Source organism: Neocloeon triangulifer, unplaced genomic scaffold (genome assembly GCF_031216515.1).
Source record: "Neocloeon triangulifer isolate White Clay Creek 2 clone unplaced genomic scaffold, ASM3121651v1 ptg000014l, whole genome shotgun sequence".
Classification (NCBI taxonomy): Eukaryota; Metazoa; Arthropoda; class Insecta; order Ephemeroptera; family Baetidae; genus Neocloeon; species Neocloeon triangulifer.
This window is the reverse complement of record NW_026775556.1, coordinates 13,869,350-13,895,904: the sequence shown is the minus strand read 5'-3', so window position 1 is coordinate 13,895,904 and position 26,555 is coordinate 13,869,350. Positions and strand designations below refer to the sequence as shown.

Genomic DNA, 26,555 nt, shown 5'->3' with positions numbered 1-26,555 from the left:
TCTTTTTTTAAAAAATCCAAAAAATCTGACATTCTGGCATTTTCCGCATTCTATCTCCTCGGAAATAACAACGGTCGCGTTTGGAATTCGGAGTGGGCGGCCGATTGATTTCGAGCCGCGACAAGTAGCAGTGAGCTGTGGAAATGTACAGGACCGAATTTGTCTATTAGAGATGCCATGGTGGTGGCGGCAAAAGGAGGAAGTGAGCGTAATGAGCTGTGGGAAGAAGGGGACCCGCCGCACACATTTGTTTCTCTCTCGCTCTGAGCACCACGTGACCCCCGCGGCCGTGGTGCTTCCAACGCCTCCCTTAATTCAGTCCATCGGCCGCCTTTGATCGGCGACGACGACGAAGACCAGCTGGACACCGGACAGGCCCTCGTTAGCATCATGTTTCGGACAGTCATATTTGCACCGTTGATTTGAGTCAAGGTTAGTCACAAGGTATTTTCTCTTTTTACATGAACTTCCAAATAAAATTAAAGTGTACCTAATTATACTAATTTAATTAATAGCTAATTGATCGGCTACAAATTTTTTTTTTAATATATACTCTTGTAATTAAAGAAATAGATTACTTTCTCTAACCGACACAATTCTTTTGAAATCATTATTTCATAAAATTATTACATTGTCTTAAATATATGTTGATAACATTATTTATACATTTAATTAATATTACATTGTAATTAATACTTATTTTAATTTAACATGAGCATAACATTTTAAAATGTTTACTATCTTGTAATGGCGTTTTTTTATAAAAATATAAAAATATTGTATAAAAATATCTTTAATATTTTTTTATACAATATTTACTGATTATAAGATGCAGTTTTAAACTTTATTTAAATCTTTTTATAAAAAAGCTGAATCTTAAGTGCATTTTATGCTATACTTGGTGCAAAATGCAATGGACAGTGAAATAGAAGAAATTAACTGAACTGCCCAAATTTTAACAAATTGAATTTTATTGCTGGTCAATTATTTTGATAGACGCCCTCAGGTCAATGTAATGACCAAAATAGCTGACATTGGCACAGGGGCCACCGCGTGCGCCGTCTTTTAGCATTAGTCACTCAATTAGGTGTCAAAGAATCATTTGTCAAAACAGGATATTATTCTCGGCTTTGCGTTTATTTTCACTACGCGCTGGCGAGAACTTCCCACTATATGGCCGTGTAATTATTGTCAAAGTAAACGGCATCTTTTGATTACTCCAGCACTTTCCTTATATATATTATGAGTTATGAAAGTAAACAATTAACTATACCAGAGTTGCAAACGAGCTTCAAAACTTCTTCATCTCCTTTGGGATTGGAGATTTTAAAAGTTTTAAATAAATAAAAAAAATTCTTCACGTTCCAAATAATTGGATGATTTTTTTTACGAGAGAGCAATTAAATTTTGGTTTATGAGGCAATGAAGCGATAAATTACAGTACTTGGGAAATGCATTTAAGTGGCGGTGCTCATGCTGGTCGATTCTTCTGCGTTTGTCTGGTGCATGTCGCAGCCGACACATAAAACACATGCACGCCCAGAACATTTGAGTTCCCATCATTCGCTTTCTTGAAGCGCCACGCACTTTTTGCCCTCTCTCTCGCTCTCTGCGTGTTTTTTTCTTCTAGCTGCCTCATCTCGCCGTCTCGCCCCCATAATGATAATAAACCAAACGCATAGCACTACTCCACTGCATTCACCATCCTCTCGCTGCTCTCTCATCCAAGTCAAAGTTCGCGTTTCTTCCAAACACTTTCGTCTTCATGCCTGATTACAAATGATGTCACGAGCACTGCCCACAAATAAACTCCCCCTCGTTAAATTTTTATTCTGTTTTTTTCTAACAATATTGTATGTCTTTGATACCAAATATTAGTTGATGGTCAATTTTTCAAGTAGTTAATTTTGAAACAAAATTTATTTCTATTTGATGAAACGATGAAATATGTGTATTCTATGAACAATAAGTTGCAACAAAATACACTGTAAATGTTTTTTTTTTATTCAACTATTCAAAATTTGATATATTCTCAATTTTTTTTGTTACATCTTCAATTCACAATTGCATTGCTTAGCAAATAATTAGTGCAGAGTTTGTGTTTAATTTCTTCCTAAATAAGTCGATCTTTCGACATCGCTATGAATTTCTTTTCGAAGACTAAAGTACGTCAGACTCCATAAATTAAACGCCTTCTGCTTGCACATACACATGCGAAACTTTTGCGCGGTGAATTATTTCTCCTCTTTTCTCGCTGCTCAGCAGACTTTTTTATTTCGCAAACTCCACGGTTGCAGAAAAAACGGCAGCAAAAGTAACGGAGACGAGGCTGGTGTGAAAATACGCATGTCTCAAAAGTACTCGATGTGTATACGCAAATAATATTTATCCAAGTTCGCCTGGCCAAGCTCCTCTCTTGAGACCCACGCATATCCAAAGACCTTCCAGAAGAAAGGTGAACCCATATTTGCGGATCTTTGGACAATTTCTCTTCCCTTTTCACTGACGCACGTTCTGCCAAAATCCCCAACGTGAAATTCGAAACTGAATCGAATCAGTCCGCAAATTTTATCGTTGGTTTGCTTTGGCAGACGGATTCGGACGAGCCAGTTTTTTACTCGCGGCTTTTGGGTCGGCGATAAATTATCGGTTTGTTTACACTTACGCATCATTCGCGCAAACCGCTTTTTACCAACGTGTTTATATGAAAGAATTGCACGTGTTTCTGACATACCCGAATTTCTCTGACAGCTTCGGCGCCGGTGCGGTTTTATTCAGCGTCAGGCGACTCACATTGTTTTTGCTGCAAAAGTTGTCTTTCGTAATCCGGATTATCATTTTTATTCCCACCAGAAGAAAGAGAGTAAAAAAATTTTATAAGTAGAAAAAAAATCATTCCGACCCAATAATTTTGTTTCAAATCATTGATAACGAATTATTTGACTTTTGGAGCAGTGCGACAATGATTTACATTTTGATTGACTCGCTGCCTGCATGCAAATGAAGTGTGAATCGCTTGTTTGATTGATAGTCGAACCGACAGTACAACACGCAGCTCGGTGGAGGCGTCAAAGAGCGAAACGTCCGTTTCATATTTTTGCAGTAAAATTTCTGGCCCAATATGTAAATCGTTATAGAACAAGTGATGGACAGAAACGGGGATTTGTTTTGCGTCGGCAAACAAAAGCAGCGAGTTAGACGAAAAGTTTTGAATTTTTTAACGACAATTGCAGAAATAGATATAGATCAATAAAATTTTAATTTATTTAACTATTTTTATACTGCATTAAAAATTAAACAGATATTATTTCGAATAAAAAACTATTTCTTTAATGTTTTTGTTTAAAAAATTTTTGTTGATATAAATCAATTTCAATAAAAAGAATATTTTGTTTATCATACTTATTGTTAGTTATTTACCAGAACTATATTAATTTTTATAATTAAATATTAATTAAACGGTTATATTTTTATAAACATTGTCTTGTAATTATATAATAATATGTTACAACCCACCACTTATTCTCCTTATTCTTAATGATTCTTATGTGTATTTCGCATGGTCAGAAAATAAATTTAGTGTTTCACTCTTAAATTACAAATTGTATTATTTTCTGTAATTAAATTCATTAAACAAATGTAAATGATCTAAAAAATAGGATTTATTGGTAAAGTCGTGTATTAAGTGTAAATGCAGATTACTGCTCTAGATTTTAATGATCTCTGGCAATACATTCTGAGCTGCAATCAAAATACATGATACAAATGGATACTATACCATATGCATAATTATTTTTGCTGAGCTCACATTCAAAACAATAAAATTTTATATTTATGCGGAAGGAGAAGTAGCCGAAAATAGCACAACTATGTACTTTTACAACTTAGTTACTGATAATTTTTTATTCTTTGATCTGCACATTTAATTTCACTTTGCTTATTTCCTCGTTTTTGCCGGGTTCGTACGCATTTCGAAGATAATAATTCCATTTTGAATAATGTTTCTTAAGCTGACGATGGAGACCACAGGGCCCAATGAGACTTTCGTGGACGTGAGTTCGCCTCGAACGATGGCTTGGACCGATTCGTTTGCGGACTTCAACCAAACTGTCCTGCAGGATGTCGAGCTATCAAAGTATTATTTTGCAGCATTTCCAAGTATTGATAATTTTTAAATACTTATTTTAGATTCCCTCGTTCTTTGTCAACGTTTACCTCTGTTATCACCATCCTGATTCTCATTCTCGGGGTCTTGGGCAACTCGCTGACCATTTGGGCCCTGCTTAAATGTCCCAGGGTGCGCAACGTCGCCGCCGTTTTCATTATCAGGTAAATTTTATTAATATTATCTTAGAGCTGAATTAACTTTGCACCAACAGTTTGTGCGTGGCCGACTTGCTGTTCTGCGTGTTGGTGTTGCCATTCAGCGCCTCGCGATTCCTGCATGGAACATGGATCCATGGCATGACTATGTGCGTCTTGTTCCCTTTCATGCGCTATGGCAATATTGGAGTTTCACTGCTCTCCATCACCATGATCACCATCAACAGGTAATCAAAATTTCTTTTTTAAGATCACTCTTCTATTCAAATTTATATTAAATTTCTTTAAATTTAAAAGAATTAACAACAACAAAATAATCAATTCAAATGAGAAAAATGAAACTGAAAAAAAACTTGATTCTTGGAACCGATTCAAAACACTGCGAGTGACAGACGGGCGAACTTTTTCCGCCACGACAAAGTTATTTATGCACGAACATGTGCTCTTCCTTGTCAAAAGCGACTTGGTGAATCTCTGGAGTGCGAAACTTGATATCCGAGAAGCAACTCCAAATGACAAAAACAACCAGGGACCCATTCCGAATAATTAAAACGTTTCCTCCCAGCATTGGTCCTTCAGACTAAAGAACAACGCTCGTATGTCTCTACTTTTTCCTTTGTCAACAGATACGTTATGATAGCACATCACAATTTGTACGCGCGTATTTACCGGAAGCATTGGATCGCCGCCATGATTGCCTTCTGCTGGGTTTTCAGTTATGGCATGCAGTTACCAACCCTGTTTGGCATTTGGGGTAATAAATCCTATATTATTACAACTTTACTTTTTTTAACATAATTTTCTAATAAAGATTAAATAATTTATAAATAAAACTGCCTTTATATAAAATTCTAGGCTCCTTTGGTTATGACACCAAACTGGGGACGTGCAGTATTTTGGAAGACGAACAAGGCAGGTCAAGTAAGGCTGCGCTTTTTATAATGGCCTTTGTCGTACCCTGTTTTGTGATCATCCTTTGCTACGCGCGAATCTTCATGGTCGTCCACGAGTGAGTATTTTTTTTTTTTTAATATTTTTATATAATTATTTTTGTTCTCAACATTTTGCTTATACAATCCCGCTGGACGTTTGATAGTTGCCAGTTGCCTAACTTCCAAGGCACCGATTTCAATCTGAATTTTGTTATGCAGGTCTGAGAAAAGGATGCGTTTGCACGCGAACGTCAATGCAGCGCGTTCGCCGACAGGTACGGTGGGACGCACGGAAAAGGAAAACAAACGGAAGCGCAACGAGTGGCGCATCACGAAAATGGTGCTTGCCATCTTCCTTTCATTCATCATTTGCTACCTACCCATTACCATTGTAAAAATCGCGGACAAGGCGGTTAAATTCCCTGGTACAACGCAATAAAAACCAAAATATTTTCTTGTCTCACATATTGTTTATTTAAAGGACTGCATGTTATGGGCTACCTGTTGCTCTACATGTCGGCGTGCATCAACCCCTTGATCTACGTGATCATGAACAAACAGTACCGCCAAGCCTATAAGACGGTGCTCAAGTGTCAGCGAGGCCGACTGCTCTCGTTCACGCACGCTGGCAACACCAGTCAGCAGGCCGGTGAGAACCCTAAAAGTTCTTTGCATGGTATGCTAGCCATAATTAATTTAGACTTAAAGATATTTCAATTTTTTTTCATTTCATTACACGATATATATATATTTTTTTTTTAAATCTAAATTTTGCTCGTTTTGCAGAGAAATCGCGAGACCAAAACTGCAGCAGGACTATGATGTCACAGGTGTCCATTGCGTTAAATCCAATGGGCAACGGTGGCACCAGTGATGACATGCCTGACGTCTTCGATGAGTCAAGCTAGAGTCTCTCTTGACATGTGTAGAGATGTGAAAATAAACAATATATATTTATTTGTCAGAAGTGCAATTTTTGAAAATCAACAAGTGAACATCAACAAAGGAAAAAATTCTCGTCATTATTATGTAAATAATGTACCAAGTACACATTTTTTAATTAATAATACACATTGACTTAAGATCTGTATAATATAAAACTTAAGGAACTCTAGTTTTGTGGATTCTATCACCACAACTGCACTGCGCTTGGTTAATATAAATTTAATAAAATTTAAAATTGGTGTAAAAATCAACTAGTTAAATTTTTATGCTTTTTTTAACAAAAATTGCTCTGTTTAAATAAAATTTTGAGACAAGGAAATTTTTATTTTTGCTTTTTAGTGTATTACTTTCATGATCAGTGCAACAATGTGAAATGAAAATGAAAAGTACAACAATGCAAAATCGTTTATAACTGTCTCAAACGAAACAATAAAAATTTAACAACGATTGTTGCTTTCTTAAATTCTTTTGAGATTTTTGAGACTCTTTCACTTTTCTCAAAATGTTCCTGGAACAAGTGGTTTGGTCTGAAATTGGACCCATCGCGTGTGTGATTCTTCTGTGGCTTGCTAACGGCGGCTTTCTGTTTTATGGTGAGCCGTAGTTTTCAATTTTCCATTACGAGAAACTTACAAATTAGACAAAAATTCACAGCGTTCTGGAAAGATGTGACCCTTGTCCCCTTGCTCATGTTGATGTTGCGGCCGTCAATTTTGCCACCACTGACCAAAGGTGGTCCTCACCTTCGATACGCAATCTTTGTAGGAATATTTTACCTCGCAGAACTTCCATTTCTCCTGAACAACTCGTTAAATTCACCGTTCGAACAACTTCGTCTTGAGAATTGTAAATTATAATTCCCCAAATTTATTTTAATTTAACCCTTTGAAAATTTCAAAGGCTCCTGGGTACACACGATGATTGCCGATCCAATTTTCGGAATTCGAGAACTTAAAGTTGAAAAATGGAATTACTACATGACTGCCATCAACGCCGGTTTAATCATTGCCCTTTGCACACTACCCCGACAGATCACCAGCAACTTACCCACCATCACAACTCTGTATCGAGCTATTAGCAAAGAAGTCTTAGATTCTCTCGGTTGATTTATTTTATACAATTTTAATTTTATAATCTATATTTTTCCTTTCTTTAAAGTTTTCTTCACCACAAATTTGTCCCTGGTGCTTGCTGGTTGCGTGTGGCCGTCGGCGATTCATGCCCCGTACATTCTCGTGGCGCTTGTCTGCACTTTCGGCTGGGCCTCCAACGGCCACTGGATGACCAAAGAGCGGTTCCTTGGTGCACTGCGCCTCATCGGCGTCTATGTGGTCGCCCACTTACTGCTCGTCACCATCTATCACAACGCCTTCATCTACGAGCACGCCTGTTGCCACTTTATTCTAACAAAGTATAATTCATAAATCGAAATATTAATTTTTTTTATTTATTTTTAAAAAAAAAATACAATAGCATTTTAGGGCTGAAGAACATGCGAGACTGGGCCTGCAAAGAAAAGTGCACGACTGACAAAGACTCTTCACACTTTTTTATCATTCTCAGCTTGATGGTTGTTTCGTTTGCTGTCGCCCAGTGCAAATATCGAATAATAGTAATTTAATGAAGATAATTCAAAAAATATTTAAATATTTTATACCAATTTACAGGCAAGCCAGAAAACTGAAGATCTGCCTTTGACCACAACCAAAGAATTACTAGATCAGAGAATTTTCAAGAAGGTCAAACGAGAGGTTCAAGGAAACTTGCGTAATTAAATGCGTGTTTTTATTAAAATATTAAATTAAGGCACAAATAAAATTAGTAAAATCCTCGGCCATTTCCCTGGTGATCGCGGCGAAGGAGGCTAAAGTGAGGCAGGAAAAGCTCAAGAAGCAGATTGACGACTCGAGCACTGAGCTGCAGGACCTTCTCTTCGGCACCATCATGAACTCAACTATGATGGTCCGTTGTCTCTTACTAAATTTGCTTAGAAACTAATATTTATGTAAATTTTAAATGAAAAACACAGGTTTGGAGTGTGTTGTTTCACTCGTGGCTTGGATTCGTGATGTTGATGATGGCCAATGTAATGTGGATCATCCCGCGCCAGAGCGTCTTCATGAAGCGGATGGTGCGTTTCGTCTCGACTTACACCTGCATTCGCGTCAGCGTCACTTACTTGGCTAGTTTTACTTACGATTTTCCGGAAAGCATCATGGGCATCCACTTAAAGCAATTCGGGCTAAAATACGAGACGGAAATGGAAAAACTTGCTCTTTTCATGCAGGTTGGAATTTTACATTTGCTTCAATTAAAACAAAAAAGAAATTTCTTTCAATATAATAGTTCCTGTTTACGGCCATATGTCTGATCACGTACCGCCAATACACTAAGCCTTACATCGCGGGCCTAAATATACCTTTATCAGGTAACGGTTTTTTCTCAATTTTATGTACATTTAATTAAACATATAAAATTGATTGAAGGATTTAAGCGCTGGGTGAAGGTGATCAGTCTGATGTGGGTGCGTTATGCTCTTCTCGCTATTGTTGTTATGGTACTGTACGACGTGCAGACATTCAAGATCGTTGTCGTGCCCTTTTACGTCAGCATTGCAATAGCAATGGTATCAAGAGTTACTTTTTTATTATAAGTTAATTAATGTAAATTTTAAGTGGATTCCTCGACAACCTGGAGTGCCACTGACCATCTTCTTTTCGCTTCTGGTTGTGGTCGCAGAAATTAAGTTGATTCTCACTTATGTCTACAATTTTGCCGGCGCCTCCAAGTACATTGGCGAGATACTCGACCTATCCGACGTCAAGTATTTTATTGTTCGCAAATGTTTTTTAACTTTTGTATCCAATTCTTCTTTATTTTAGAATTTATTTTGCTTTCGGCCTGCGAAAGATGCAAGGCGGTGCTTTGCTGCTCCACCTTTGGCTGCCTAATATCCTCGCAATGTTTTCGGCAATCTTCCTGACTGCCCTGAAGCGCGAAACCATCGACAATTTACAGAGAAAGTGAGCAAAAAAATCGACCCTTTTGGCTTGTAATGAGCCTCGCAAATTGCCTCTCTCGTTTTCGCGAGCGTGGTCCACTTTTTGGAATGCGATTCAATTAAACTAGATTATTAATTGAAGAATTTCCTCTTCAGTTCGGAGCTCTGGGACGAGTCGATGAAGGAGCTACTTCTCGTTTCATCTATTAAAAGGCGGCCGGACAATGACGAGGAGAGCAAATCATTGGGCAAGCGGCGAGCTGCTCTATCTACAGTTGATAATGAGCTTGACGAAAAAATTAAGTGTGATTGATAATTATTCATTACGTTAATTTGATCGAAAATAATTGTGTTTAAAAAACCATTTTGTAGATGTTTTGTTTGAAAATCACATCAAGTTGACACTACTTCCCATTCGGAGCTTGAGCAAAGTAGGTATGTAGGTGGCCGAGGAGAATTATTCCGAAATAAGCGCAGGCCTCGTTTTTAATCAAGAGCGACTAATCATGTTAATGTTCACACAGGGAAGCCGCCGGGGCAGCTCGTCTAGCGAATTATATATTATGTAGGTTTGACAGCCGCGCGGCACTCCAATTTTCCTCGCGGCTCTGAAAGAGAAAAAGATGATTTCGTCTTTTGTGAATTAAATTGCTCGCGTGCGCGAGAAAAAAGATTTTATCGGTGTGCAAACACACGCGTGTTAAAAAGAGCGGCCGGAGAGAGACAAACGCTCGCTCTCTTTTCATTGTGCCGACCGAGCTGCGAGTGAGCACTTCTTCAACAGCAGTCGGTCGAATTGGATGGCATGATGCCGCCGTCGTCTGCCACTTTGATCTCCGCGGCCGCTTTTCTTGTCCTCTTCCTCTTGACTGCAGTCACTGTAAGTATATAGTTTCCCCTGCGTTTTTTAATTTGTATTTTAAAAATTAAAAAAGCGAGACATTTTTCTAGAATTTATTCAAGTACAATAACTAAATAGTCTATATTATCTAAGTTGTTAACGATGAGAGCTCTGAAATGCAAAACAATTTAAAATAATAATAAATAAAAAAAAAAACATCTGTTTCTATTACGATTTTTTGAAACAATAAAATTTTTCAGGATTTTCTGTTGAGAAAAAAAATGGTAGTAAAATATCACTTTTTATGTCGCATTTAAAAAAAAATGAATAGAGCTGAAGTGCTCGGCTTCTAGCCTTGCGCTTTATAGTCGCATAAGCACCGGCTGGAAACTCCGATTGATTAGAGTTGGCCTGACTTGTCACTTCTTGTCAAACAAACATACTTTATGAAAAAAAATTAAATAGCTTAATTTCACAATCGTACATGATAAAATTACTAAAAGCATAAATGAATTTTTATTAATAATTTTTGTAATAGTTTTCTGTTAAATTTTTCAATTGAATGTTAGGGCCATTTGTTCTCAAAATACTAAAATTATAATTATATAATATAACTGCTTTTTTTTATAAGTTTTTACTTAATGAGAATGACTAGAATTTCTTTTATTTTCACAGATATTTGAAATGTTCAATATTAAAGATTTTTAAATTATAAAAAAAAAAAATATAATATATAAAAATACAACAAGAGTTTTTGGAGTCTGTTATGGCTTACAATTAATATGACAATCAGTAAGAAAGTACCAGAAATTTTCTTCTAGCGGTTTTTACGATGACAGCAAGGTGAGGTTCAATTGTTCAAAAGTCAATGCCGTGAACTCTCTCTACTGCAGCGTGAAATTTTACGCGCTCTTACAGCTGTTGAAAGGAGAGATTAAGTAAAGTAACAGTTTTTATGATCCGCGTGAGGATGTGCACAAACTTTTAATTTTGATAATTATTAGCAACTTTCAAAAGCACTTTATATTTTACCTCTCACTAATGTTCAGAAGTAAATTAAACTTTTTACTTAATATGTCCCTATATAACTGGTCTTTTTAATGATCATGAACAATCATGAATAAGAAATGTCTTTTTAGAAGTTTTAAAACTTGTTGATAAATATAATATTAATTCAAATAAATTATTTCTTTCACAGGATTTGTAAAAATATTCATTAACTCTTTAACATTACTCAACAGAGCTATGATGGCCCCGGCATAATGCAAGTTCAAGTGGAAGGTTTTTTCAACCCTGACGGCCGCGACGCAACTGGTCGGTGCTGCGTCCCTCCACCCGAAAACACCACGTCCGCGGCAATTGGATGCGCCGACGAGTGCCGGACCTTTTTCCGAGTGTGTGCAGCTCGTGTGGGTCCCAACTGGCCCGAAGAGACTGACCTTCGGCAGCACACTCTTGCGTGCCCTCTTGGCCTTTTGGTGACCCCAACCATCGCTAACAATTCTCTCGAGCCTCGCAGGGATGGGCTGTTGCTCATGCGGTTTCCTTACAGAGAGTGGCCTGTGAGAAAAATTTATTATTAATTTTAAAATTTCATAAATTAATAAAATTATTTTTAAAACAGGGAAAAGTTAAATTGGTCATTGAAGCTTGGCACGACGTTACTGGCCAACTGTTTGGAAGAGATCCATACGAAAGTCCAGAAGGTTTGTGAATTTTTGTATTAACGGCAAAATAATGTTTTGGCAAAACCGCTACTTAAAAGGAATCTCATACAAAAAACTATGCATTTTAAATTTAAATTAATATTTAGGAACACCGTTTCCTTTTTTCTAACGGTAAGTGTATTATATTTTATGAGAGACCTTTTACGCAGAAACTCTGAATTAAGAATTAATTAGTATTAATAATATAAAAAAATTTCACAGCAGAAAAGGTGGCCAAAATGATTGTGCGCGTGGAGCGGCGTCACAAGTTGGTCTTTGGCGACGACTGGTTGCGGCGAAGCGTTCGGGTCAACCTGCCGCACCGGGGTCCTCAACGCAAACTAAATCGCCGTATCACTTTCACCTACGCCCTGAGATTGGCCTCAGTGCCCGATCCTTCCACCACAAGCACCACTTCTACCACGACGACAACCACAACCACCACGACCACTGAGCGTCCTGAGCGGGAAAGCGTCAGCCATAATTATATCTCTTCGTCTTCGACGGTCAGTTACACTCCTGTTTCAACTGTCCATGTCACCCACTTCCCTCAGGAGCCGCAGCCGCAGTACACGCCTATCGACGGTGTCTTCTTGCCGCAGAGTAGCAATGCCTACCCTTTACCACAGGCCGTCTTCACCCCATCGACCACGACACCTGCTGCTCCAGAGCGAGAATTCACTCTGCTGGAGAACACGTACCGACCTGACGAGGTGGTGACCGCCACCCTAGTTGAAGTTACCACCATGGTCCCTGAACCAAACGAGTCATCCGAAGATCGCTACACCCCCGTCGGAATTATTCCTCAGCCGCCGAAAAAGTGGCCGACCTTGCCCACTTCAACAGAGCCACCGAGACGACCTGAGGGTTTTTATGTTCCGCAGCATGATGACCCTGAGCCTGTTACACAGAGACCAAAAACCACGACGCCAAAACCTCATCACTCTACACCAACGGTGGACTATCATGCGGCCATAAACGGCGCCTATCTTGCCCATATGCTGGCAGGTCTGCCAGCCAAGCGTCCGACCCCCGCAAGCCCTCAAAGGGTCACTTATTCCCCGATCGGCGGATTCCACGTTTTTAAAGCTCCTGACCAAGAGGATGACGAGGAAAAGATGACTCCTCTGCAGAATATATACCCTTCTTCAAAACTTCCGATACCCGAGCCAATCCCATATAGTTATCCAACGACGGTACAATCAGACGTGAAGATCCAGAAGGTCACGGCAGCCCCTGTGAACATCGACCCCGCGCCAGAGAAAAGTTCCGAGGAAAGTTCCGAGCAAGTGGTTTTATCCTTTGTTGACTCGGCCATAGTGCAGAAAAACGAGAACGGCACCGAGTCTAGCGCCTTTGCAACCATGCCTGTCACCGTACTGGAAAAAACAGCCGAACAGAGAAACGCAACGGCATCTGTTATTTTAAAGAAGGACTCGTCGGAAGAAGATGAAGAGAGCGATGAGAGCCTAGATTCAGAAGAAAGAGAAGCTGTGGGTGCTCAGTCTGAGGACCTAGAGGATTTTTTCGACTACGCTATATTCCCTAATACTGCAGACTTTTTGTAAACGGCGTAGAAACAAAAGTTTAAACAAGTCATCTGCTTTTAAAATGCTCAAGTATCTCAAGATTAATTAAGTTCAAAAAATATCTAAAATCATTTATTAATAATAAAAAAATAACAATATAATTATTTATTTAATAAATATATATTTTTTTAAATACTGTATGTACATCTGTGTGAAGGTTTTAGATTTTAGTCTTATGTTGTGAACTGATCTGTAGCTACAATTTAAACTGTTTACATTTTATATAAATTCAAAATTATATTGAGGCCATTGAGGGTGTTATTGTAAATTGTGAAAAATAACAATAAAAGTTTTGTATTTTTATATTTATTATAAGAAATTTAATTAATATAATATTATTTTCACCAGAGTTTGTTGATAAAAACTAATGCAAAAATGAACCGAAAAAAAAACTAAGTAATAAAATCGTCTTTGAACTTAATTTTGGTCTAAACAAAACTTGTCAACCACGTGACCGCCAACCACAAGTCAATCAACCCGCCGCGGGAGCAACTTTCTAATCCTTGAACTTGACTGTGTTGATTTTCTCGTGCGCTCGGCAAGGAAGATGTAAAAAAAAGTATAAAAAGACACTGCCACCAACAAGTTGAAGTCGGTTGCGTCACTGGAGTGCTGTTTGGCCCCGTTACCCAGTCCCTACCTCTCCAATCGCATCAATGCAAATTAATTGGCTCAACATTAAAATCTAAATAATGTACAGCTTTCAAATATAAATAAAAATGAAAAAATAATTTTTATTTCTTAGAAATTAAGTCATGATAAATAAACGTCAAAACGTGAGTCATTTTGATTTCTAATTCTGCACGCAGAAAGTGTGTGCCGAATGTCGGTCAGCGACGATGGGAGGTCATTCTGAGGGGGCAATTTTATAATTGCGCTTTCTTGTCGAGCGAGAGCAATGACCACTAGCGAAGAAGTGGCAATTTGCAGCGAAAATAAATTAAGGGCGCCGGCCCTTTGGTGCAAAAAGCAAGCTCATGCTGATGAGCTTCGTGCGTTTATGCGAAGCGAGAGCGACGGTCCGACAGGCGGCATAGAAACCTGATTTGTATACGTCTCGAACGTTTTTGGGCCAGATCAGGCGAATAATTGCGCTTGGGATTCTGTGCTGCTCTCTCGAATCGGACGCTAATTAGCATCGGCATTAAGCCTTAATTAGAGTGCAGTATATATGTGAGACGCAATCTAGATTCAACACGTGGGAATGTACTCGAACTGAGACGAAATCTGGCCGAAATCGTCTCGTTTTTGTTATCGGCACAACCGCAATCTGCTTCTTCATTCGAACGGTGCTACTTTTCGTCAGGTGTCGCGAAATATAATAAATAAATGTAGGTGATTGCGGCGATTTTCGCAGTGAGTGGGCTGCTCTTTCAATTCGCGAAACGTTGCCGGCACCTAATTCATTGTGCATGCGGCTAAAGGAGCGAACGAGTCGGGAGCATCGCGCGCGCGAGTCATTCCAGTTTTACAGTTACCTGCGCGCCAGGTCGGCCAATGAGACGGAGGAGCCGTAGCTTTTTTAAATAAGTCGGTGGCCGTAGCGAGTCAGTCGACAGGTCGCTCTCGAGCCGCCTGCAGTGTTTAATTTTTGTTCCTGAAATAATTAAGATGAACTCGTTATTCGTGATTTCGGCGATTGTCCTGTGCGTCCTCGTACCAGAGGTCGTGCCCACCAGGACCATTCCAAAGTGGAAGAAGCAGGTACAGATATTTGAATTTAATCTTTAAAATATTTATTTATTTCAAAAAGATATAAATTAATGCTTGCAATGGTAACATACGATTGAAGTTTAAAATTGTTATTTAATTAATAATCTTTCACTCCTAATTACATTTTATTAACTCTCTAATTGTTTACTATAGTTTATTATTCTTACGTATTAAAAAAAAAATGAAGATTGTTTAAGTTCACACATTTTTTAGATTCGTTTTTTCAAATCTGATTGACAATCAATTTTTTTTCTTCACATTTTTCATGAGAAAAATTAACAACGGGAGTTAAAATCTCCAAATCTGTAAATTTAATTTATTTCGAGACACTTCCATTTGAGCTTGAGGTCAAAAACCTCGTTTTTTTTTCATCTTTAACGCTTCTTCGGAATTACAAATTGAGGAAGACTCTTCCTCAATTTGTAATTATATATGCTTTCTCGGCCAATAGCCTTCAGCCGCCCGCAATGCGCGGTTCGATTTGGGATGTTGTGTCGAAGGGAAAGCGGGACACAGATCGGAGCAGGAAAGCCCCAAGTGGATAATACAAATGAATCTCGTTACACATTCGCGTCGTGGGTTGTGAATCACCGCGCGGCTTGCTCAGGTCACTTCTCTCGCTGGATGCCGCACCCATTTAAGTGCGAAACCAGAAAGAAAAAAACCAGAGAACGCTCTTTGCGCAAATAAAAATTACAGTTGCTCGCAGTTCCGGGGTCAAAAATCTCTTCGGGCGCTTTGGTTCAATTTGATCAATTAATTATCTCTTGAATTTCTTTTCGCACGTTTTGATTGCGTGACGAGCTTGATTGTGATTCAAATGAGGCTAGTTAAAAATGGTGATGCTAAATAGAGCCGTTTGAAAATAAATAATAATTATACCGTTAATTGGCGTCTTCCAACATTCATTAAAAATTTCTCACAAAAGATACAGCATTAAAAATTATAAAAGATAATGAGCAAATATATTATTTTGTTATTAGGCATGTGAACTGCCAGCGACCCAGCAGGACTCAAACAGCCATTACACATGTGACGAGAGTGGTGAAATGCTGTGTCTTACCGGTTGGACCGGCGACATGTGTGACGTTCCTATTTGCAGGAAGGGTTGCGACCCCCTCCAGGGATATTGCAAACGACCCGGCGAGTGCAGATGCAAATTAGGTACAAAAATATATTTTTTTTATAAGTCATCTCATTATAAATGAAATAATAAATATATTAAAAATTAATTATGAATATTTTAATCAATTGTTACTTTAAAAAAAAATATATAATATAATTTGCTTTAGGATTTTACGGTGAAAAGTGCGACAAGTGCATTCCTTTGCCCGGCTGCCAACACGGCTATTGCAACTCAAGCTTTGAATGCAACTGTCACAAAGGCTGGGACGGCATCTTCTGCTCAGAACGTGAGTTTTTTTTATTATAACTTTTTTTTCATTAAATCTAATTGCAAGATAAATATTATCTTTTGCAGCGGTGTGCAGAAGCGACTGCCACCCTCAGCGTGGTTACTGCGAGAGCCCTAACGAGTGCCGCTGCCGTTTAGGCTGGGCTGGCGAGACCTGCAAAGAGTGTCAGGTGCTGCCTGGATGCCAGCACGGCTTCTGCAACAAACCCCTGGAGTGCCGATGCCAAGAGGGTTGGACTGGACTTCTCTGCCAAACACGTAAGAATTTTCAAAAATTTGTAGTTTTATTTGGAAATGTATTTAAAAGAAAAATCTCTTTTTTAATTAGTTGTGTGTATTAAATAGAAAAAACAAATCAATCCTTAACTTTTTTTAACAATTAATTTAATTTTTATTATAAAGAGAATATGGAATTATTATTCTTTATTACATAATATATCATATATTTATTTTTTGCAGCTATTTGCTCTGGTACTTGCCATCGCGAACGCGGCTACTGCAAGAAGCCTGGTGAGTGCCGTTGCAGAACCGGATGGTGGGGCAAGGACTGCGATGAATGTTACCCTTACCCTGGCTGCGTCCATGGATCGTGTTCCAGGCCTTGGGAGTGCAATTGCGAGCCTGGCTGGGGAGGCATGCTCTGCGACCAAGGTATTAATTATCAAATAATTGATTTTTATGTTAAATTTAAATTTAAACCAAAAAATTTTCAATGTATCACATTTAAAATAATTGTTTTGTTGAAAAAAAAATGATTATATATTATGAAATGATTTATTTTTTAGTCAAGATAAGATTATCCAACCTTTGTCAATGTTTAGCTATTAATTTTTTTAACTTTTAATTTTTTTATCCTTTTTTTATCTTTTTCATTTTTATTTTTATTTTTGTAGAGTTGACCTATTGTCAAGATCATACTGACTTGTGTGAAAATGACGCTAAGTGCGTGAGTCTGTCGGAGGAGGATGGAAATTACCGGTGTATTTGCACTGAGGGTTTCACTGGTCGCAACTGCGATGTGCCCAAGACGCAGCCAACCACTGAGCGGGTCAATGCCACCGAGGCCACCACTACGACCACGACTGCCGCCCCCGCGAACGAGAGCGAGAACGAGGCCACGCAGCGTTCGCGCAGAAAGTCCAAGATCATGAACTGGGACAAGAACTGAAGAGGAACCAGCAGGAAACTCAACCCACCTTTGCATTCAAGTCAAATCTTGCTGTTTAATTCTCCCCACAATGATTTATTTGTAAGACAGAGCAGAGTTGTCATGTAGTAACTTATTTTGATTTATTTATTTTTAATTTATTTATTTATTTATTGGGTAAATAATAAAGATATATTGAAATAAAACATGTGCTTGGTCACTCTTCTTTGGCGTCAAGATTTTCGACTTTCATCTCTTTGAGGACGATTTTGATGCTTGCAATCAGCCGCTCCATGTCGGCGGCGTTCAGGTCTCCTATGTGACCGATTCGGAAACAAGGAGCGCGAGTCACTTTCCCTGGATAGATCACCAACCCTATGTATATAATTTTTTTTTATAAAATGATGCCGCGAGTAATATGAATTATTTAATATTAAAAATTATACAGTACAATCAATATAAAATATAATACCAAGTGCGCTGAGGTTTTTATAGAATTCCTCAAAGTTGAAATTCGGATGGTCAGGAAAGCGGAAGCTAGAAATTATGTACCCATCGGCGCCTTTCTTGTTCTTATCGAGCAGTGTCCTGAAGCCCAACTCCCTCATTCCGTCTTGAATAATTTGGCAGTTCTTCTTATACCTGCGATTATTGTAAATAAAACCAGGTCTTAACTTTTTCACAATTAAGGCACCTATGAGCTCGCGCTGCGGGTCCTCCTTCATCCCAAAACTCCTTCAGGGCTTGCCTGAAGGCGAGAAGAGCGTGCGTCGGCGGCGTGAAACGAAATTGGCCGTCGCCCTCGAGTCCCTTGTGCTGCGCCAACAAGTCCAAGCTCAAGCAACGTGCGTTGCCTATTTGCAGGATTCAGTGATTAAAAAATATTATTTTAATAAATATTTAATTATCAGTTTTTAGAGTAATTGTATAATGGGAAAAACTAAATTATCTTTTTATATTTTTTCATTCAGACGTAACGAATATTTGGCGAAATTTCCATTTCATTAACTGCCATCATTACCAGGATCTATGCAGCCTGCTTTGCAGGCCAGTTTAAACTGTTGCCTATGTATCTGTTTTAAGTATTCTTATCGCTGATTCAAACGCCACTTTACGTCAATCCGTGCAAACTCGGCTGTTGGTTAGTTGCTATTTTTACCTACAGAAAAAAATCAGACGTGGAAACCCTGACCAGCACTATAACGTTGAATCATAGAATGAAATGCAGCTCCACTAATTCCCTTTACTGGCCCCTCAATGCACTTTTTTCATTTTTTTATTAATGTATATTGGATGATACTTTTGATAAAATATCAAGTTATGTTTGATGGCGTTCAACATTGTTTGCGTCACATATTATAAAAAAGGCATGAATGAAATTTCTGCGACCGAGTATCTGTGACAAAAGTAGGGCAACAGGAAACGGCCATTCACTTTTGGTTTCATTGCCAAGACGACGCGCGATGGCTCAAATATAAAATCTACATTTATTTTCATCCTTATCAAAAACGCATTAAAAGTTAATAAATAATAATCCACAAGTCTAAAAAAGCTTACATTTAATAGGTATATTAATTAATATTTTTTACATAGATTAAAAATAAAAATTTGGCTCACCTTGACACAGCAGTAATTTCTTGGTGCGAGCAATCACAAAAGCAAATCCCGGCACTCCTTGAAGACACTTGTTGGCCGAGCTGACGAGGAAGTCAACGCCGGCGCTTCGCAGATCAAGCTCGACGGCGCCGAAACTGCTCATGGCGTCGACAACAAAGACGCACTCAGGTCGTTGGCGTTTGACGGCGCGCCCGATCGACTCGATGGGGTTGATTACGCCAGATGACGTTTCGCAGTGGACGACGCACACAGCTGAAAATTCGATTTTCGACTCGCGTAGCAAATTTTCCACCTGCGCCTCGCAAACCGCCTCGTCCTCGCCGAATTCCAGCACAACCACCTCAATGGATGGCACGTACGAACACATGCTCTGCATCCGGCGACCGTAGGCGCCATTCACCAAAATTAAAATCTGCAGAATTTCAAATTAGAAGCAAATACACAACAAATCACTAAATTTAAAAAAAAACAGTTTAAAAATTAGTTGCAAATTAGATTTCAAGAAATTATGTATTTGGCTCAGAATTAGGGCAAGTTTCCCACAAACTTGGGTTCTTATTATGAGAAAAGTAGCAAAATTGAAAATTGTGGAAATTTAACAAAGAATTCCCAAATTTTTCCAGCTTTTTTTTAATTGCAACTTACAACAAAATTGTAATACATACAATCTATAGAACAATCTATTAATTAGCTTAGTTATAAATTTCCCCTGCCCCGTTCTTTGATGAGGGAGGAAAAAATTGATGCGCAATCTTTAATATATTTTAGCTCTATTATAAGTCTAAGTTTGCGCCTTTGACGGCCAAATTAGTGTAATGCAAAGACTATGAGATCGTTTTAAGAAAAAACAAATTAAAAAAAAGTTCTATACATTGAGGATTCTGAATAAAAATTTTGTTTATACCTTTCCCCCGGATCTAGGAAGCACAGTGTGCAGAACAGCTTCGACGGCATAGGTTCCACTACCCTGGAGCAAAAGAGCAGTGAACTCGTCGCATCCGACTCCTGGTAAAGCAAGACAATTTAATAATAATCCGTTTTTCCCCAAACAACCAAACTCGCGGATCCAAGCAAAACTTTCTCCCATCAGTTATTATATAAAGTGTTGCGTCGCATACCTGCCACCCGCAGCAGCTCAAGGCGGATTTCCTTCACTGTCTGTATGAATTCTAGGTCGCGTGAACCGAGGTCTCGAAGCATCGCCTTCTTCACAGACAGCGTGCAGTTTAATGGACCGGGAGTGAAAAGTGCTTTGTTGCCATCTAAACATTTTAGCTTGTTATTAAAATTATTGAAATAATTAAAACAGATGAACCGCTTCTCTTTGTAGACATGGTGCCGCAGAATGAAGCTTTTCTTAAATCTTGCTTCTTGGTCCTCCGTTGACATTTTAACCCTTGTGATAACGCAACAGATAAAAGAAGGGCATCTCAGCGCGACTCTAAAGAGCCTTTTGTCTTCGTCTTTTTTATTTATTTTTTACTTTTATTTTAATATAATATATAATGTCATATTTTTACATTAAAAATAATATATGCATAAATATATTTTTACGCAATAAAAATTCAAATTTACAATATTTTATAAAAAAAATTAATAATTAATATTAAATTTTATCAGAAGAGTGTTATTTTATTTTATTTTTAACTCACTAACACTATATATAATACTTGGATGCTGTGGACGTTATAAACAAATTTTTCATTAAATTATAATTAAATTTAATAATTGAACATTCTAAGACAAATAATAAACAAAAAAGTCGCAGAAAAAAATGCAGTTCAATAAAGTTTTCCTATTTTTTATCTTCGTACTAGAGGTTCAGTGCCAAGGTCAAAGCTCCCATGCAAACTTTCTCCGACGACCGTCCTGGAAGTTGTCGGCATTGCAGCGCATTACTTGTTATGTATTACTAGAACTGCAATAATAATGCACGTCCGCAGCCGACCTTCTCGTTGCATAATAAACTGCACTGACCGCCGGCGATCTAGGCAAACCAGAGTTTGCGAAAAATCCTTCGTCGCTGTGGAAAAAAGCTAGCGCGATTTTTCTAATCAGTTACTCGCAAGTGATGGCATCAGTTCGGTTGGCTGGCGTACTGCTGGCTGCTCTCCTGTGGGCCCACTGGGCCCCGGCCCAGGGCTTGGAATTCTACAAGCGCGGCACTCTAGAGGAAGATCAGCTTGAGGCATTCATCGCCCCCGCGTCTCCTTTAATTAAAAACGAGCAATGCCGAATCGACAGTTTGCTGTATCTCGCGCATCTGAGGAATTTCACTCTGTGGGCAGTAAAAAGTAAGGCTAAATTTATAAAAGAGAAAGTTTCATTCATCATTGGCTATAGCAACGCACTTCTGTATAGGAGCAAATGTTGCCATGGTCGAGCGGATGTGACTAATACACACATTTTAATAAATCCGCACTTTGGAAAACCCACGCGAGCTCACTCCGCACCGCGCAACTTTATTATCATTTATAATTTAATTGCAGAGACGTCTTATCTTCACGCATGCCACCGTACGTTCTCTGTCTGCACGTACGAAAAATTAGTTCTGGGAATGAGTTTTGAAATGTGCTTAAAAGGTCTAACAATAATGTGTACTGCATACAGTTCAAATCGGGGATCCCCAGAAGTTTTATTTCAATTGCAAATATATTTTATCAACGGACGCTTTTCGCGCGCGCAAATAAAAAGGAATATCTCGTTTTTAACTAAAAAGAGCAGACTTTTTTGAAGGGCTAAGAGCTTCAAATAATAATGTTTTATTTCTATTAATTTATGAAATAATTCAACTTCATTTAATTTAAATTTGCAATTTGATAAAAAAAAAATTCTCTCTTAATTGGTCACCCATTTCTCATGAGCTTATTTTAATTATATAAAAATTAAATTATTTTTTAAAAGATTGAAACCGGGCGAACCTCGTTGCAAAGAACAATGAAAAAATAAAAAATAAAGGACAACTGACCCCAAAGGCGACCTGCGGTCTGCTGGTACTTTAAACCTAGGGTTTCTTGTGTCCGACTAAAACTAATTGTAAGTGGGAGGAATTCTTTGCAACGAGGTTCGCCCGGTTTCAATCTTTTATGAAATCCACATCGAGTGTTACCATTCAATTTAAATTATTTTTAATCAACCAGTGTTCGACGCCAGTGCAAAAGTCCCTGTGGGCCTCTTGGCCGGGTCCACATTCCAAATGGGCCATTTCGACGAGTGCCTTCAAGTTGGGTCCGAAGAAGCACCAACGGAAGTTGTGCCTTTGACCGCACCTGTCAAAGCACAGTACTGCCTGGCGCGAATCGTAATTGAGCCTGAGCATGAGACATACCCTGGTTTCAACAGAATCGACCGTCCGCACGCTTTCAGTTTGCAGTATGACCCCCGAGCTTCTGCTTGGGAAAAGTTTATGGTGTGTAATTATAAATTTATTGTTACTCAAATATTCTTTTCAAGAAACAAAAATAAAGAAAATGATAATTATCGTAAAAAAGCATGAAATTTATGATAAATATTTTCAAGATGCTATTTATATTGATAAACTAAAATTTTGTTTCCCCTTAAAATATTATAAATAGTCACTGTTCACATTATTTAAATTTTAAACAGAGATTAATTTATAAAATTTATAATCTGAAATTAAAAAACGCTTGCAAATTTAGATCCCATTTGACCCATCGAAAAAGCCGCGCAACTCTTTCCACTGGGCGACGTGCATCCCGTCCAGTTGTTCTGCCGCCGACTTGCAGACGTCTCTTGATGCCGCCCTGCAACCATTACGCAAAAGACACGCCGTCAGCTTGAAAGTGGCCGTCGACGATCAGCTTTGCACCCTGGCTGGTCACGAACCCTTCCACACTAGTGACTTTGTAGTCATGCAAGTTAATAATGCCACATTCAAAACAAAATATTTATTGCTGCCTATATTTTAGAGCAATCATCCTCCTGACTTTTGGCGTTGTGTTGGCGGCGTCTTTCTTTGACATGGCAATTTACAGACAACGACCGGTTGGCGAGGAAAAACCCTTAAGTATATTTGTTTTCAAATAATAAGCTTATCTTTATAAAATGTACGTCATAACGCAGCCACGGGACAAGAGGTGCTAATGACATTTTCGGCCTGCACCAATTTGGAGAAACTAAATAAACCGGACCCAACCGACGATATGGGAATTTTGCACGGCCTTCGTCTCTTTTCAATGGTTTTCATCATATTAGGGCACCGTTGCCTGTTCACTTATGGTGGCCCCTTTTTCAACCCTGAGTTTCTTGAAGAGGTATTGTGGATTTTTTTTAATTTTTAAGTATAAACTATTTACTAATTTTTTGTCCATTCAAGCGATACCGAAAAATTGAGGATATGGTCCTTTTGAATGGAACTCTCCTTGTGGACACCTTCTTTGTTCTCAGCGGCTTCCTGACTTGCTTTGGAATTTTGTTGGAAGTTCACAAGAAAAAGAATATCAGTGTCCCAATGCTTTACCTTTACCGCTGGATGAGGTATATTTTTATTTCTGCGTGACTTTAGTTTTCCTCGCTAGCAATCATAAATTATTCAATTAGATTGACACCCGTGTACATGATGGTTGTAGCGTTTTACGCCACCTTATTAAACAAAGTAGACTCAGGGCCGATCTGGAAAGCAAGGGTTGGTCTCGAGAAGGAACGATGCGTTGACAACTGGTGGACTAATTTGCTCTACATTAACAACTACGTAAACGCGGAACGATTGGTAAGTTTCAAATTTTATATTTTCATGTCGTCCTAAAAATGTATTAATTTTATCAACATAATATATATTAATATATTTTTAAAATAAATTGCGTGCATGTCAGAGGGAATGGAATATAAAATATAGAGCGGAACTTGTCAATATATGTGTTAAATTTTTTCTATAATTTATTTTTTTATTAATTACTGTATTTTTTCAGTGTATGTTCCAATCCTGGTACATAGCATGCGACATGCACTACTTCTTGATCGCGCCTTTGATCGTCATCCCTCTGTACAAGAAGCCGAAACTAGGATTGGCTCTGCTGGGTGGCGTGATTTCTCTCGCCATCGTCATTCCCTTTGCGGTAACTTTCATTGGCGAGTATATCGGTGTTCTCCGCGTTTATATGAGGTACGCTCTTTTTATTTCAAAAATTATGCAACTAATACATGAGAATAAAATTCGCAAGGAGAGGAAGAGAAAGTTTTAAATTAATGCGAAAATGTATAATCGTGTCCGTCTAACCTTGAGACGATTAGTTGCCACCGCGAATAAAAAGCAACAGTAAATTGACAACTGCTTCAAAAAATTTGCATAATGTCTAATGTCTTAAAGGATTTCGATTAAGAATAAAAAATAAATTGTAATTTTTAGCTTGCTGGAAGATCCACCTTCTAACAAGAACTACTTCGCAGTCTACATGAAGAGTCACAATCGCGCGGCGCCTTATTTCATAGGCATGGCTGCTGCTTATTTGTATGGAATCCTGAAGCTGTCTGATATCAAAATTCCAAAGGTGAGCTATTTTTATGAAAATAGATTAAACAAGTTTTATTGGAAAAAAGCAAAAACATGATTAAATAAAATTTTGAAATCAATTTTGAATGTTGGCATTCAATTTATAATTAAAAATATTTTGATTTAGCAATTCCTCACGATTTATTTATTTATTCTCCATTCAATGCAGTCAGAAGTCATGAAAACATTGAACAATTAATTGTATACTGACAATAAGATATTATATTGTGTGGTTCTATGATAATGTTTTATTTTTTCTGCATTAAAAGCTTGTAAAGTTTCAGAAAATTAAATTAGAGGAATAATTAACAGTAAAGGATATGTACGAAACTTGTAATTGTTGATTTAATTAATGCCAGTAAGAAGGGAACAAACTTTAGATTTCCTATATATCTGAGAAGGTTAAATAAAAATTTAATTTTTCTAAATCATTTTAGAAAATTATGTGGATCTGCTCTCTTGTGGCCACAGTGCTCGGATTGTCGTCTATGTTTGGTGCGTGGGTGTTTTATATACCCGGCAGAGAATATTTCGCTTTTGAAAACGCGGCATACGCTTCTCTGCACCGCGTCGGCTGGGCACTGACCGTCGCTTGGGTCATCGTTGGTGGATGCACAACGCGATTTGGAATCCTGCAACCCTTGCTGCAAATTCACGCCTTCTTGCCTCTCAGCCGACTGACCTACTGCGCCTTTCTAACGCACGGCGCGGTGCAATTGTATACGCTCGCAACTCTACGCCAGCCCGAGTTCATGAGTTTCCCAAAATTGGTAAGGAAACATTTATTTAACTAAACATTGAAAGAAGAGTTTATATTTGATTTAATTTCATAAATTTTAAATTTTGTTATTTCCAGTTCTGGATGGCCTCTGGCGACATCACCATTTCCTTCATTATCGCATTATTTGTTCACCTGTTCTTTGAAGCACCACTAGGCGGAATTCAAAAAATGCTCCTCAAAAAAAGTAAAACGGCAAAACACACAAGTAAAAATTATATTTTGACGGTTTCTCTTTGCTTTTTCAGAAGCGAGCAACAGACAAAGAAATAATGGACGAGCGCCCATAAGAGAACACACTGTAAATGAGCAACCACCACTCTCACTAGTAGCCACCCCACCATCAGAGGACGAAGTTAGAGATAATGTAGAGATTTGCGCCACAGATAGCGGTGAAAATAATACAGTAGAAGCTTCCACAACTGGAAATACAATTGATGACGTCCCAGTACTTATAGAGCAGACTACTGTGTAGTTTTTTATCCTTATATTTCTTTTTCATTACTTCTTAAAATACATAAAATTATAATAATTTATTTTATTCAGACTATGTAAGTTTGATAAGAAAATATAAATAATCTTCCTACTTTTATAAATATTCTTTATCAAAGTTAAAAAAAAAAAACATTCACATTGCAAGTCATTGTATATTTTTCTTGAACATAAATAAGCAAATCGAATCACACCCTAACCAAAATAAACTTTAGGCTTTGCAGTTAAAAAATACTTCATATGTGATGTTACACTGAAAAAAATTGAAACAATTATAAAAAAGCATTAACGTGGCCACAATATTATAATGTACTCTATCTACGCTGACTAAAATTTTGCTCACACCAAAAATTGGAAAATGAATGTGGCACCTGAATATTTTAACAAAATATTTTATTGATATTTATTTATCTTATAATAAAAAATAAAAAAATTATAGAATCATTAAAAAAATCGGTTTTTTTACAATTCTTTTAACGATTAAATGAATAAAATAAAAAAGGTATTTTCTGCTAAGCAAAATAAAGTCTACGACTTTCACGGTTGGA

The 26,555-nt window shown here is 37.9% G+C and overlaps 6 protein-coding genes across 10 annotated transcripts; 5 read left to right on the top strand and 1 right to left on the bottom strand.

Annotated features, from left to right (window-relative positions):
- The first annotated feature begins 182 nt into the window (after positions 1-182).
- LOC132200056 (G-protein coupled receptor moody-like) lies at positions 183-6,608 on the top strand. Of its 3 annotated transcripts, none has more exons than XM_059625238.1 (9): positions 183-444; positions 4,011-4,135; positions 4,189-4,329; positions 4,380-4,550; positions 4,950-5,077; positions 5,179-5,332; positions 5,475-5,680; positions 5,737-5,931; positions 6,042-6,608. In XM_059625238.1, exons 2-9 carry the CDS (start codon positions 4,017-4,019, stop codon positions 6,161-6,163), a joined length of 1,236 nt encoding a protein of 411 aa, XP_059481221.1. In that variant the 5' UTR covers positions 183-444; positions 4,011-4,016; the 3' UTR covers positions 6,164-6,608. The 3 variants fall into 3 exon arrangements, with proteins under 3 accessions (XP_059481221.1, XP_059481222.1, XP_059481220.1); XM_059625239.1 differs by having other exon boundaries at positions 186-432; positions 5,737-5,904; positions 6,042-6,607; XM_059625237.1 differs by having other exon boundaries at positions 186-432; positions 6,042-6,606.
- Positions 6,609-7,686: 1,078 nt separating this feature from the next.
- LOC132201025 (piezo-type mechanosensitive ion channel component-like) lies at positions 7,687-9,788 on the top strand. 2 transcript variants are annotated; one of them, XM_059626887.1, is made up of 11 exons: positions 7,687-7,812; positions 7,868-7,967; positions 8,023-8,162; positions 8,230-8,487; positions 8,547-8,628; positions 8,687-8,826; positions 8,876-9,024; positions 9,083-9,223; positions 9,358-9,506; positions 9,574-9,636; positions 9,726-9,788. In XM_059626887.1, exons 1-11 carry the CDS (start codon positions 7,693-7,695, stop codon positions 9,749-9,751), a joined length of 1,368 nt encoding a protein of 455 aa, XP_059482870.1. In that variant the 5' UTR covers positions 7,687-7,692; the 3' UTR covers positions 9,752-9,788. The 2 variants fall into 2 exon arrangements, 1 of the variants encoding a protein (XP_059482870.1); XR_009442230.1 differs by having other exon boundaries at positions 9,358-9,632; positions 9,726-9,743.
- A 12-nt stretch (positions 9,789-9,800) lies between these two features.
- On the top strand, positions 9,801-13,632 carry LOC132201024 (mucin-2-like). 2 transcript variants are annotated; one of them, XM_059626886.1, is made up of 4 exons: positions 9,801-10,081; positions 11,284-11,604; positions 11,667-11,748; positions 11,974-13,632. In XM_059626886.1, exons 1-4 carry the CDS (start codon positions 10,007-10,009, stop codon positions 13,314-13,316), a joined length of 1,821 nt encoding a protein of 606 aa, XP_059482869.1. In that variant the 5' UTR covers positions 9,801-10,006; the 3' UTR covers positions 13,317-13,632. The 2 variants fall into 2 exon arrangements, with proteins under 2 accessions (XP_059482869.1, XP_059482868.1); XM_059626885.1 differs by having other exon boundaries at positions 9,802-10,081; positions 11,971-13,631.
- Positions 13,633-14,875: 1,243 nt separating this feature from the next.
- LOC132201028 (neurogenic locus protein delta-like) lies at positions 14,876-17,850 on the top strand. The gene is made up of 6 exons (XM_059626889.1): positions 14,876-15,041; positions 16,034-16,214; positions 16,343-16,462; positions 16,531-16,722; positions 16,924-17,115; positions 17,358-17,850. Exons 1-6 carry the CDS (start codon positions 14,949-14,951, stop codon positions 17,630-17,632), a joined length of 1,053 nt encoding a protein of 350 aa, XP_059482872.1. The 5' UTR covers positions 14,876-14,948; the 3' UTR covers positions 17,633-17,850.
- On the bottom strand, positions 17,743-20,581 carry LOC132201026 (2-aminoethylphosphonate--pyruvate transaminase-like). The gene is made up of 7 exons (XM_059626888.1): positions 20,544-20,581; positions 20,347-20,490; positions 20,133-20,233; positions 19,229-19,640; positions 18,306-18,465; positions 18,084-18,253; positions 17,743-17,986 (listed from the first exon to the last, which is right to left on the bottom strand). Exons 1-7 carry the CDS (start codon positions 20,560-20,562, stop codon positions 17,829-17,831), a joined length of 1,164 nt encoding a protein of 387 aa, XP_059482871.1. The 5' UTR covers positions 20,563-20,581; the 3' UTR covers positions 17,743-17,828.
- Positions 20,582-21,299: 718 nt separating this feature from the next.
- LOC132201754 (nose resistant to fluoxetine protein 6-like) lies at positions 21,300-25,990 on the top strand. The gene is made up of 10 exons (XM_059628194.1): positions 21,300-21,522; positions 22,369-22,637; positions 22,888-23,106; positions 23,565-23,725; positions 23,789-23,957; positions 24,157-24,350; positions 24,594-24,735; positions 25,175-25,507; positions 25,594-25,702; positions 25,764-25,990. Exons 1-10 carry the CDS (start codon positions 21,300-21,302, stop codon positions 25,988-25,990), a joined length of 2,046 nt encoding a protein of 681 aa, XP_059484177.1.
- The last annotated feature ends 565 nt before the right edge of the window (positions 25,991-26,555 follow it).

Bases quoted from the DNA above. Each gene is read 5' to 3' on its own strand.
- LOC132201026 (XM_059626888.1), bottom strand. The intron at 18,466-19,228 runs GTGAGCCAAATT...TCCTGCAAATAG, and splicing joins GAAATTACTGCTGTGTCAAG to GCAACGCACGTTGCTTGAGC. The intron at 17,987-18,083 runs GTATTATATTTT...TTATATACATAG, and splicing joins TAAAAACCTCAGCGCACTTG to GGTTGGTGATCTATCCAGGG.
- LOC132200056 (XM_059625238.1), top strand. From the start codon at position 4,017: ATGGAGACCACAGGGCCCAATGAGACTTTCGTGGACGTGAGTTCGCCT. The intron at 5,078-5,178 runs GTAATAAATCCT...ATAAAATTCTAG, and splicing joins AACCCTGTTTGGCATTTGGG to GCTCCTTTGGTTATGACACC. The intron at 5,932-6,041 runs GTATGCTAGCCA...CTCGTTTTGCAG, and splicing joins CCCTAAAAGTTCTTTGCATG to AGAAATCGCGAGACCAAAAC.
- LOC132201024 (XM_059626885.1), top strand. From the start codon at position 10,007: ATGATGCCGCCGTCGTCTGCCACTTTGATCTCCGCGGCCGCTTTTCTT. The intron at 10,082-11,283 runs GTAAGTATATAG...ATTACTCAACAG, and splicing joins TCCTCTTGACTGCAGTCACT to AGCTATGATGGCCCCGGCAT. The intron at 11,605-11,666 runs GTGAGAAAAATT...TTTTTAAAACAG, and splicing joins TTCCTTACAGAGAGTGGCCT to GGAAAAGTTAAATTGGTCAT.
- LOC132201025 (XM_059626887.1), top strand. From the start codon at position 7,693: ATGCGAGACTGGGCCTGCAAAGAAAAGTGCACGACTGACAAAGACTCT. The intron at 8,629-8,686 runs GTAACGGTTTTT...AATTGATTGAAG, and splicing joins CCTAAATATACCTTTATCAG to GATTTAAGCGCTGGGTGAAG. The intron at 9,025-9,082 runs GTATTTTATTGT...TCTTTATTTTAG, and splicing joins CTCGACCTATCCGACGTCAA to AATTTATTTTGCTTTCGGCC.
- LOC132201028 (XM_059626889.1), top strand. From the start codon at position 14,949: ATGAACTCGTTATTCGTGATTTCGGCGATTGTCCTGTGCGTCCTCGTA. The intron at 15,042-16,033 runs GTACAGATATTT...TTTTGTTATTAG, and splicing joins TTCCAAAGTGGAAGAAGCAG to GCATGTGAACTGCCAGCGAC. The intron at 16,463-16,530 runs GTGAGTTTTTTT...TATCTTTTGCAG, and splicing joins CGGCATCTTCTGCTCAGAAC to CGGTGTGCAGAAGCGACTGC.
- LOC132201754 (XM_059628194.1), top strand. From the start codon at position 21,300: ATGGCATCAGTTCGGTTGGCTGGCGTACTGCTGGCTGCTCTCCTGTGG. The intron at 23,958-24,156 runs GTAAGTTTCAAA...GTATTTTTTCAG, and splicing joins ACGTAAACGCGGAACGATTG to TGTATGTTCCAATCCTGGTA. The intron at 25,703-25,763 runs GTAAAACGGCAA...TTGCTTTTTCAG, and splicing joins AAAAATGCTCCTCAAAAAAA to AAGCGAGCAACAGACAAAGA.